At 37.8% G+C, this 11569-nt stretch overlaps 1 protein-coding gene across 1 annotated transcript in view; it reads left to right on the top strand.

The window, feature by feature from the left end:
• Window positions 1–10889, top strand: part of FAM214A (family with sequence similarity 214, member A) — a gene marked incomplete at its 5' end in the record, with an annotated part of 17768 nt that extends 6879 nt beyond the window's left edge. The window contains 5 exons of the mRNA XM_009077132.1: window positions 250–358; window positions 1172–1330; window positions 3138–3206; window positions 4064–4263; window positions 9638–10889. Of these exons, the coding sequence (XP_009075380.1) occupies window positions 250–358; window positions 1172–1330; window positions 3138–3206; window positions 4064–4263; window positions 9638–9791 (691 nt within the window). The remainder of the gene's footprint in view (window positions 1–249; window positions 359–1171; window positions 1331–3137; window positions 3207–4063; window positions 4264–9637) is intronic.
• Window positions 10890–11569: the final 680 nt, after the last annotated feature.

The following is an 11569-nucleotide window of genomic DNA, read 5'->3' as shown; positions in this document are numbered from 1 at the left end:
GATGGAGTTAATGAGCAACTTAAATTTTTGTTGTCTTTATCCCTTGTAATGTAAAACTGGTGAAAGTATTTTTTCAGTTGACCAGAAAACATTTTGCTAAAGTTTTAACAGGCAATGTTCAACTGTTGCTTTTTTAGGACAACATTTTGTAATACAGTAAGTAAATTATTCTTTCTAGAGCTGTTTATACCCAGAAGACAAAAGCAAATGTGTTTATCCTTTATATTTATTCTGCCTTTTTTTTAATAGCCCACAACAATGTATAAACAGAGACGGTGATCCAGACAACCATGGGAAACCATTTCTAAGTTCTAGTGCACCACCAGTAACAAGTCTTAGCCTTCTGGGAAACTTTGAGGTATTGCATATTCTCTAGAATTCTTGTGGTATTTTTAGTATTCTTCTCTACTGCTTTTAAAAGTACATTACTGTGAATAATTCCAGCCTGATTAGAATGTGAAAGTTCCTAACTAAATTGAATAAAATTTGTTTTAATTTCCAGCTGTAAAGGCACTTATTCTGTGCCCCAGACATCTTCTGTTTCAGAGAATCAGTCACAATGGGTTGCTTAAGCTTTTATTCCCTCTATGGTCAAGTTAGATGATGTTCTGTTGCCTTAAATAAGATTTAATAACCTGTAATTGTTCACGTTTATAATGTACTTACCTAGAAAAAAAGGATTTACATTTTCACTCTTAGTCCACTTAATATGTCACAAAAGCTGTGTTAAATCAGTGTAGTAAACAGAATGTGTTTGAAGTTTAGCCTCTAGCTCTTCACATAGCATATCAAATAACAGCAACTAATTGCTGATCTGTTAACGGGTAGTATTGTACTGTCTTGTGAAATATGGAGTTGAATATGTTGAGGTTATAGGTTATTATTTTTCAGATAGTGTGTGTCTAAAATCATGCATAGATTCTGCTGTAATAAAACTATCTGTGGGCTTTTGCACCAGTTTCAGTTCGATGATGACAGGATTTGGTCATCAAACTGCTATCATCTTACTGAATGTTGTGCTGCTGTTCATGATTTTTGCCTTAGTGTTGATTTTTGCCAGGTCACCTTATGAAACACCCAAATTCTTATATAGGCTTGTTTCCTTGTTTGCTGCTTAGTTTTGCTATGTTTTATTTGAGGTGTTCCCAACTGTATGCGTTTTGTTTTTCAGGAATCTGTCCTGAATTTTCGCTTAGACCCACTCGGTGTCGTGGAGGGTTTCACAGCAGAAGTGGGAGCAAGTGGAGTCTTTTGTCCCACGCACATGACTCTGCCAGTTGAAGTGTCATTCTACAGCGTTTCAGATGACAATGCGCCCTCTCCTTACATGGTAAGTGTGTGGTTGGCTTTATGCTAAATAAATTCTGATATCTGGAGCTGAAGAACAAGAGCTTTGTGAGTAGAGGGTTCAGAAAGTGAACATTTGCAGAGACCAGGATTATTTTCAACCACCTGTGATGGAGTTCTCCTGTCCCTCCTTCCTTTCCCTAACTGGTGCATTTCCTCCCATTTCTCTGCCCCGCCATTCAACTGGTCTTGGGATTTTGAATGTACTTGTCTTCCTTCACACTGTAGTGCTCAACCCCCACTAACTCTTTTTATCCATCTAACTTAAAATAGTCAGTGAGGCAATAGCTCAACTTAATGGGATACATTTTGTTGTCCCAACAAGCAGCTGCCCTGGGCAAGTAACCACTCTGCCAGTGGCTTAGGTGCAGGCCAAGGTACAACTGCTGATGGAGACCTTAGATTCAAAAGTTACTCAGACCTTTCTTTTAGAGCAAACATTGTCTGAGCTATGGAGACACATGGCACTCTCACAGGTTTGCTGATGTTTGCACCAGCACCATATTTGCATCCTCAGTCTCTGGCTGCTAATTTTATTCCATGTTTCTACAATGACAGCACAAATTTTGCATGTCTAAAAGAGCTGTGTAAAAAGTAAATGGTGTCTTGTATACTGGCATTGAGTCAGAGGCTCATTTGTTCTGAATGGCTCTTAAGGAACCTCAGCTTTACCTGGGTGACAGATATAATTTTTAGAGGTTTTCATACATGTATGTCCATCTGTTCTATAGTAAAGAGTCTATTTAAACATGTAAGTAAAGCAATGGACATCTGATTATCCCAATATTTAGATTTTAAATTCATAGCACCATATTTCTGACCTCCTGTTTTGAAAAGTATTCAGAAACTGAAATGGCTTTTAGTTTGAGTATTGGCTTTGAGCTTAAACTTGCATATGTCTTAACCACTGCATAGAAGTATCTATTGTTTTGCTTTCATTTCTAGATTCTTTCACGTGATTTTCCAGGAGGTGAAGGGATTCTGGTGTTCCTCAAATGGTTAAAGTAGCACTGCTTATTTTCCTAGCTGGCTTTCATTGTTTCAGGCTTTTTCACATTCTCTAAATATACTATTATGGCTGAGTCTCCCAGGATTAATACAGCATTTGTATAGTGCCTCCATCATCAGAAACATTGTTTCTGTTTGTATAGCTAGTTTCTCTACTCTGGGGTCTTTTTTTGGTTGTTTGGTATTGTTTTTAAGTCCAGTGCAGTGAGGTACAGCAGTGGTGTCCTGCAGGTTGGTCAGACATGCTGCAGGGCAGTACCCCCCCGTTGTTAGGGCACCATGTGGGGCACTCAAAGCTGGTACAAAAGCAGATCTCATCTTCCTAAAGTTTGCATTAGAATGGAAGATTAAGTGCATCTGCTGCCTTTGAAAAGCAGAAATGAGCTCTGTGAGATCTGGAGTATTATTGGTGCAATTGCCAATGATATATAAATGGAAAGGAGGAGACAAATCTTTAATTTTTAACTTCCAAACTGCTTTGAAAAGAAAGCTCTGTTTCATCATAGCTCCCTGATGTGGAGAAGATGTGAAGACTTGGATCTTGTTTCAAGTGTAGAATGTACCCCTTAGTGCACAGCTTTTAATGCTCTGCCAAAGTATCTATAAAGCCCCTGCTCTTGATTTTTAACTGCATCTTAAATGCATTGCTGTCTCTATTTTTAGCTTTTATACATTGCTGGTTGCTTTTCAAATAAATACAATTACATGAATAGAACATTTTGGTTTGTTTCTTTCTCTCGCTGTGAACTAAATGTGTGTTTTGTTTTATTTTGTTTTTCTAGGGTGTAATTACTTTAGAGTCCCTTGGGAAAAGGGGTTATCGGGTACCGCCTTCAGGAACAATACAAGTGGTACGTACTCAGCAGATAAGGGTGCCTTGAAACCACTAATATCAAGCAAGTCATGCAGAGGAGATGAGGTTACTGGAGATGAGCATGAAGCTAGCAGTGGAAATGTGCATCTCTGTAGGTACTGTAGTTATTCGAAGTGGAAATCAGTATGTGGGACAGAAAAGATTCCCAACCTTTGAACCCCATCTGTGCTCTGAAGAGACTTAAATTCAGGAGATTCAGAGTACTTGGGGACACAGTGGATTTGAAGAAGTGATGGAGAAGTAATTAGGCCACAGTCCAAATCCTGACATTCTTCTAAAGCAATTAAGATTTAATAATTGTATCTACATTTTGTAATATTTTAACATCACTTTTTTTTTTATTTTTTTTTGGTAATAAACCCAAGAAGTAAATCACAGTCATTTCTTAGAACCAGTTAACTGACTCAGTCTTTTAAGAACCCAGTCCAAGGTAACACATTGGTAATTTCAGGTTTAAAAGTGGAGCCCACCACTCTGCTTCCTGCAAGTGTATTGAGTCTGGAAAAACAGTGTGGACAAAAAGATGACTGGAAAAATAAACAAAAACAGGGATGCAGATCAGCAAAGTAAGAGTAGTCACATCTTGGTATTTCATTCAGATTAGGCTGTGGTTAGCATTATGTTTAAAATTAAGAATTGCTGGTAGCTGGAGTGTTGAAAACCAGAAAAACTTCTCAATGGTTTTACATAGATGTTTCTGTATTGCATGGAAACAACATGCATAGAGAATTATTCTGGCTGATCGAGTTTGGGTTGGGTTTATTGTTTGTTTGTTTGGGGTTTTTTAAGTTTCCACCTCTTACCAGTGTTTTATTGAACTGTTTGTCTTTTTAGACCTTATTTAACCCTAACAAAACTGTGGTGAAGATGTTTGTGGTGATCTATGACTTGAGAGAAATGCCAGCTAATCATCAAACATTCCTACGGCAAAGAACTTTTTCTGTTCCTGTGAGACGAGAAGTCAAGAGAAGTGTCAATAAAGAAAATAGCCCACAGACTGAAGAAAGGCTACTACGCTACCTCATACATCTGAGGTAAGATCCTTGGAGTTAAAAATAAACCCCAACAGAAAAATCCATCAAAACCCACCCCCCACACCAAAATGCAAAAAAGAAACCCAACCCAAAACCAAACAAACAAAACCATGAAAAACAAGTACCTGACCAAATTTAGCTCATCATTTCTTTCCCAGACAGTCTTATATATACAGAGTGATTTTAAAAAAAGAATGCTTTTAATTTGGTCTTTAAGCTAGACAGTAGAGGAAGAAGTGCTAATAAATAGTTCGGATTTTACTTGGGAGAAACAAAGTTAAAATATAATATAAAGCTCTCTCAGCATTGAAGTATTTTGTATAGCCTTGTAGAGCTTAAATCTTAGCAAGAGTTATTGTTCTGGCTGAATCAATCCTTTTCTTTTGAGATTACAGTGAATGGTGAGTATGGATGTTACATGGGCAAACACCCAAACTAAGGATCAATTTAGAGAAGGTGCCCAGTGTGCTTCACACATGCCTCTTCACCAGAATAGCTTGTAACATGAAAAGTTGTCTGAGGTACTCCTAAAAATAGTGTTTAGTGGCAAAATTGTAAATACATGTTTTGTCATACAGTACTACTGATAATGCCTTTCACTTCATAAAATATTCACTTAATCTTCCTTAAATGATTCACAAAGCACTGCCTGAAACCAGATGCTGTTCTTCTGTTCTTGAGGTGTTCTGGAGACTGCAGTTGGAGACAATGGAGGATGGATATCCTTTGTCCTCCTGCAGTTTGCAGACTTTTTCCTGTATTATTGTAGTAAGCAAAGCCCAAATGCACAAGTCCAGTGCCTTCACTGCAGGACTTGGAAACTCAGTGGCAGCTGACATTCTGAAGGGAGCAAGCAGAACAAAATCAAGTGTCTTACACTTCTTTCTTGTAGTACAGAGAATTTTTCCTATTTAGTTACATTGTTTTCCACCCAGCAGACTTTTCAGTGATTCCAGGCCAAGCTTTCCCACTAAATGAAAGTTGACAGTCATAAAAAAAGTGTGTTGGTTTACTGGAGTGTGAAAATAGTATTTTGATGAACCTATTGAACTGTGTTTTCATTCTGAATTTTAGCCTGGATTGAAATTCATCCTTTCAGGCCACACTAACTTGCCATGTCTAACTTAACCACCTTAAAAAATATTTTTTCTGGGGTAAATTCTGAAAAAATGTGTAGCCCCAATAAAAGGCTCTATTCACTTGTAATGTTGGCCTAACTGTGCAGAGGAGCTGGGAACAGGCATCACCTGCAGCGGTGGCAAAATCTATGGCCAGACAGGTCTGATGCAGAGGTATGAAGAGTCCTGGACTTGTGTCCCCTTTCAGTTTCTCTGTTAATGTAGTTTGTAAATTTCTTGTCAACAGGCCCAGTAACTACTTCTATTTGAAGGCAAATGTACTTTCTGCTCTGTCATCTTTTGCAGCTAGAAGTCTTTTCTGTGAGCTTTCTGATACCTGCTGAGGGACAGAAATGCAGCAGTTCTGATGCTTCTCATTTTGAAATACCTATGTAATTTAGCTCAGCTTTCAGACCTCTGGTAGGGATCAGCTCATGGATTTATGATGTGTAATTGGAAATGCATCAATTTCTGACTGGAAAAACCGAAGTGTCTGATAATTACGATGCTTAGCTGCTTACCTTGGAAAGTGAGGATGTGCAGAGTATGCCACAAGTTTTTTCTTCAGTGACCAACCCAAGCAGTGAGTCCTTTCTCATAATGCAAGAATGGCAAAACTCCTTGAAATATTACAGTGGGTTACCTTGATCTGCCTTGTGGTTTATTATACTGAGATCTTATGATTTTAGGAAAGACTCAGTTGTCAATTTAGTAGCCTTCTTTACTAAAGATGGATTTTAATTAGGAGAGCTTAAAAAATGATAGTCATATATTAATTCATATGTAAGTTGGTATTAAAACTTCATTTCTTTAAAGCAGCAATGTTTCCTCAAACCCATTTTACTGAAAACTTACACAAACCTAAACAGTTTTAACTATTAAGATGTATTTTTGTTTGTTACTTGACTTAAAACAGCCTTTCAGTTTTAATTGCAGTAGTTATGGAACACAAGCATCTTAAGCTTACACGTTGAAATTTTGCTCAAAAAAACAAATGAAGTCACCCACCAGTAAGCTGCATTGTGGTCGCATCTGCTTGCGAGGCCTTAATCACAGTTGTCAGCACTCACATTATGAAAGCTCCTTTTCAAGTGGTAATTCAGCAAAAATGCTTGCATAGGTCTGGAGCTTAACATTGGCAGCCAGATTTTCTACAACGCTCTTTAAAGTGTCACATTTATTGTGTGTGCAGCTTCTGCATGCAGTTCTGTGTGTTTGAGATACTGCTCAATATGCCATCAGGCTGTACTTGTACCCACAGCTACAGTATTGAGATACAAAACACAGCTTGAATGGGCAGCAGAGCTTCATTCACTATAAAAAACAAATTGAGAGTTGCACCTGCAGTTTGAAGTTGTTTTTTGAAGATGCTTTGGGGATAATTTTTTTGTTGCATGTGGAGCAATTATTTGTTTGTGTTGTAATTAAATCTACACGGGTGTAAGTGCTGTGAGTTCAGCTCTGCTTGTGCCTCATTTCTGCTCAGTGTTGTGAGGATGACAACCATCCTTTGGTTTCTAGGCCACGTTTTGGCACCCTAGTACAAGGCAATTAAACAGCTAACCTGCCCACAGCTCAGTGTTTTTCAGGTTGTTAGAGCTTGGTCAAAACCTCAGTTACTGACACACTGCCAGGAGTTGCGTGGGGCATAATTGTTGTTGCTTAACAGCTAAACAACAGGGGTTGTTACTGAGGGCTCAGTGGGGAGGGTAAGCTTGAAACTGGTTGTTACAGGTAGTGATTCCTCAAGGTGTTGAGAAACTTTTTTTAAAAAGCATTTTCCTAATGTGACCCATGATACATTTATTGGTGGAAGCTGATGATACCCACTATTACTGATTGACTAGTTGCTTTTGATCTTTCTGGTCTCTCAGCATTTTTTCTTATCTAGAAATTTGTATCCTTGTCCTAATGATTTTATTTATGGATTTTATGGATTGTGTTGTTTAGTCTTTTCTACTTACAAAACATGTCTTGCTGCATATGTTTTTGTGATCATCCTGCTGTATCCTGTTTCTGACTTACTCTATTCTTTGTGAATTTTGATAGCCTATAAAATATATATAGGGATTGTCATTTCTTAATAATGTTTATCACTTTCTTTCCTCTGCCAGATTTTCTAGCTCATCTGATATTTGTGTGTTTAAGCCTTCCTGTATTTGTTGTTACTGTTCCTGCAACACCACCCGTCAGAGACCTCAACTGTGTTGGGTTTTTTTTTAAAAAATTCCTTTACACAAAACTCCTGGAGCTGCCACAGCTCTGGAGCCAATCCCACACTGGCCACTCCTCCACCACCCCACAGGGCTGTAGGTAATGGTTGTCTCTTGATTATTCCATTGTATTTGCATGTATAAAACCCAACATTTCTAAATCCCAATTACTACAGTAATCTTTCTTTCTCAAATAAAAAAATCAGGTGATGGAAGGAGAGAGGAGAAGAATCCCCTGAACTCTGTTGCTGTCTCCCACACATCCTTCTTCAGTCTTTGTGAAATGCCATGCTCAGAAAAGTCATGTTACAGGGAACCATTATTTACTGAGCAAAGGAGTCTTGCAGGATTATCACTAATAGAAAATAGCAAGCTTGAGAAGTTTAAAAATAGACCTTGCTAATTATTTTCTGATAGGTCCATGTGTAAAGTGGGATTTGAGTTCTACTTTATGATGGTGCTTTGATAACTAGATCTATTCCATATGAATTAATTTCAATCACAGTTTTGCTGCAAAAGACCTCTATTTATTTTTCAATAAAATTTTTCTTTTTAAAATATCTTATGAGCTGCACTCTGAATTAACTCTGTTTGTGGTGTACCTGGTCTCTTTCACTCTTCCTTCTTGTGCTCTCCTCCAGAATCTTAAGATAGCATCTTCTCCCCTTTGCCTACCAGGTAAAGGACTTTCACACTGACAGCTCCAAGCAAATAAATAGTGATGGATGGGAGCTCTGTGGGAGCCAGTTAGGAGCATTCTGCTGGACCCTGCTGCATTTAATGCCCTTGACAGCTGTGTCTAGGAGAACAGAGTTTTCCTTTGTCTGGCTGTGGGGATGACTACAGGCTATTCTGCATCACTCGTCTGAACAGAACAGTGGCACAGAATCCATTTCTACAACCTGCCTTCCTCAGATGAGGAACCTTGGTGGATCTTCTGGAGTTGTCTTTCTCCTACCTCTCAATTTCAGTCAGTTTATGGATAGGTTTATTCTAGAGATACTACTTTTGCTTCAAGGGGGTCAATGAGTAAATGCCTATTAAAAATCTGTGCAGACTGTAATACATGTGATAATACAGCATGCACTGCATTTGCAATATCATTTTGTCATGACAACAGCAATAGCTTTTCTGTTTCTATTACAGTAGCAATAGCTCTTCTCCCTTACCATGGCATTGTGGTAGTGATGTTAAGTTCAGTTGCCACAAGAAATGCTCCTTAGGCTCTCCTGCCTTTCCTGGTTGAGGGAAGAAAATTAAGGAGTTCTGCCAGATGAAGGCTATAGAATACAGTTCCCTGAAATACAGATCTCATATCTCATATGTAAGTTGTTAAATCTCAAAGAAAGTGGATCTGGCACATTCCTGGCAGGTTTGGAGGACCTGAACTAGGCTGTTTCGCTACAGCATAAAAGATGAATAGGCCCAGGAATTGACTGCTGTTTACTTTGGTGATTGGGCCAGTGAACTGTAGTCTCTTTGAAACAGCTCCCTGTTCTGTGCAAAAAAACTTCTTTCCGTTGCCTGCAGAGATCCCTGTACCTACTGCTTCTCCACTGGACTTGAATTTGGTGGGTGGTGTAAAGCAGAAGTAAATTTCCTGGTGTTACATTCATAAAGAAAGCAATGAAATGTGTCTATATGATAGCTAGCACTGAAATACGTATTGGATATGTGTTATATTTTGGACCTTCCCTTTTGTGTGTGCTTAGGGCAAATTTTCAGGAGTGCTCACTGAAGAGCACTTTGTGCTGTTCTAGATTGCTGAGAACTTTAATCTTCAACATACATAATTGCAGTGCTTCAAATATTCCATGCCCCTTCCAAAGCTGTGGCCTGCATTGGTTATTGGGAACAGAACCTTTAAATGCTGAAAGAAACAAAGTAGAATTAAAGTGTCAGGATGTTCTGTCTTCTTTCATTTTAACTGACTTTTTTATTCGTTCAAATGTGGTTTGGCCTTAATCTCTTAAAGAAATGCATTTATTCAATAATATTTGAAGATTTTTGGTTTAGGTAATACAGATATTTGTCTCTTTTCAGGTTCCAGAGTTCTAAATCTGGAAAGATCTACCTCCACAGAGATGTAAGGCTCCTATTCTCTCGGAAATCCATGGAAGTTGATAGCGGCGCTGCGTATGAACTCAAATCTTACACTGAATCTCCAACAAATCCTCAGTTTTCACCAAGATGCTAGCAAACAATGGCAAACTGAAGTCTTCATTTTACTCTTGATTACTCCTTACAAGCAAAGATTGGTAGAGACAACAGGATAAAGTCGAGTCTGTAAAGGAATGAAAATAGCGCTGAAGGGAAAGAAGGTTCTGTGTGATCCTGGACCAGTTTTTGAAAGGTTTCTGGAATGAGCTTTGTGTATTCCAAGTAGACTGGAAACATACTTAAAATCTAATCTTTTTGTACTGTTTAAAACCACTTCATTGGATGTGTTGCAATAGCAAATTCCCAAGTTAGTTTAGTGTTTACACTTTTTATTTTATTTTTCAGTTATTTAATATTTAATGTTTCATTTAATACTCAAGTGATGTTTGTCTTTAGTGTTCTAATGTAGCATAAATCCTATGTAAAATCATACTATGTATTTTTGGCATTAATATTGAAATCTGAAATATATACAGATGTCTTTAATCTGTGTGCTGTTTTAAGTGATATTCATTTAAGTTATTGAAAATGGGGACAACAGGTGAATTTCCATAACATTTCATACTATGCAAGCATTGAGCTGTTTTTTCTCTTTGATGGTACCCATCTCCATTTTTTTCCCCCCACATACAGACTTAGTAACACTTGTGACCATAGTGCAGATTGCTTATTTACTTGCTCATGCATTCACATCATCACTTCAATTCATGTTTTGCTCCCTCAATTTCTTTTCTTTCCTTCAGGGCCATTTTAATTTTGCTTTCTGTTCCTAGTTTTTTCTCACACAAAATTCGCAGCCTCCCCCATTTGATTTCTCAGATTGTGTTAAAGGATGTACTGTGCAAACAAATTAGTATTTATATCTTAAATATATGCAAAAGCTATGGAACTTGTACTTTTTGTTTTATTTTTAGATGAGAGGATCTTCATGTAATCCTGAATATTTTTCATAGGTCGATTCTATGTAGGCCACTAGGTGGCCATAGGAAGTTTTACTAGCAGTGCTACACTGGGCATATGAATATTTTCCAATGCATATGTGTATTCCTAAAACAAAACACAGTCAGATGAACAGTTTATGCTAAGTGTTAAACTGTGTAACTGAGAGAAATAAAGTTAGAAGCGTTTGATTATATTTGAGGTATATATTTAATACTGAAAATGAAGCTTTATGATGTTTGACGAAGATCTGAGTTTCTCAACTGTCTCACCTTGATTTAAATGTGTTTCTTTACATTGTTGTAGATTTTTAGAGTGTCAGTAATATGAAAGGTGACCTTCATGTTTGAGAGTATAACACACTTATCTGCTGAAGACTCTGGAGATGGAATGAATGTGCATCTTGTATATTCAGCATTGCCCTTAGATGAGAGAAGTCAGTGTATCGTGAAATCTGCAGGAAGTCTGCCAGGGAAAGTAAGGGAGACCAGACTTTCCAGGTGATACTTATCAACCATCTTGTATATGCAAATGACTGTTGCTGCAAAAGGGCAAAGCTCAGATATTACTGAGTCCGTTCCCCACTTCAGCAGTACTTTTTTCCTCTGTTACATCAGGTTTTAAAAGGTTACCTAGCACTTATTTTGTAGAGACTTGGGGAAAACTGTATGTACAGGACAAGATTACTTGCAGTTTCTAGTCATCTGTGTGCCCTTTAAAATGGAGAAAAGGTTTCTTTTGATATCAGAAGAGTCAAGTACAACTGAAGTTGTACTGTCTACAGAACTAGGATCTGGACTAGTAAAACAGGTGTCCTAGTTTCTGTGTAGCTACTATTGAGTCATAAGCAAACAGCATATATCCTCAAACTACTTA

Source organism: Acanthisitta chloris, unplaced genomic scaffold, assembly GCF_000695815.1.
Source record: "Acanthisitta chloris isolate BGI_N310 unplaced genomic scaffold, ASM69581v1 scaffold22276, whole genome shotgun sequence".
Taxonomy (NCBI): domain Eukaryota; kingdom Metazoa; phylum Chordata; class Aves; order Passeriformes; family Acanthisittidae; genus Acanthisitta; species Acanthisitta chloris.
Note: the sequence above shows the minus strand (reverse complement) of the source record. Positions and strands in the feature narration are given on the sequence as shown.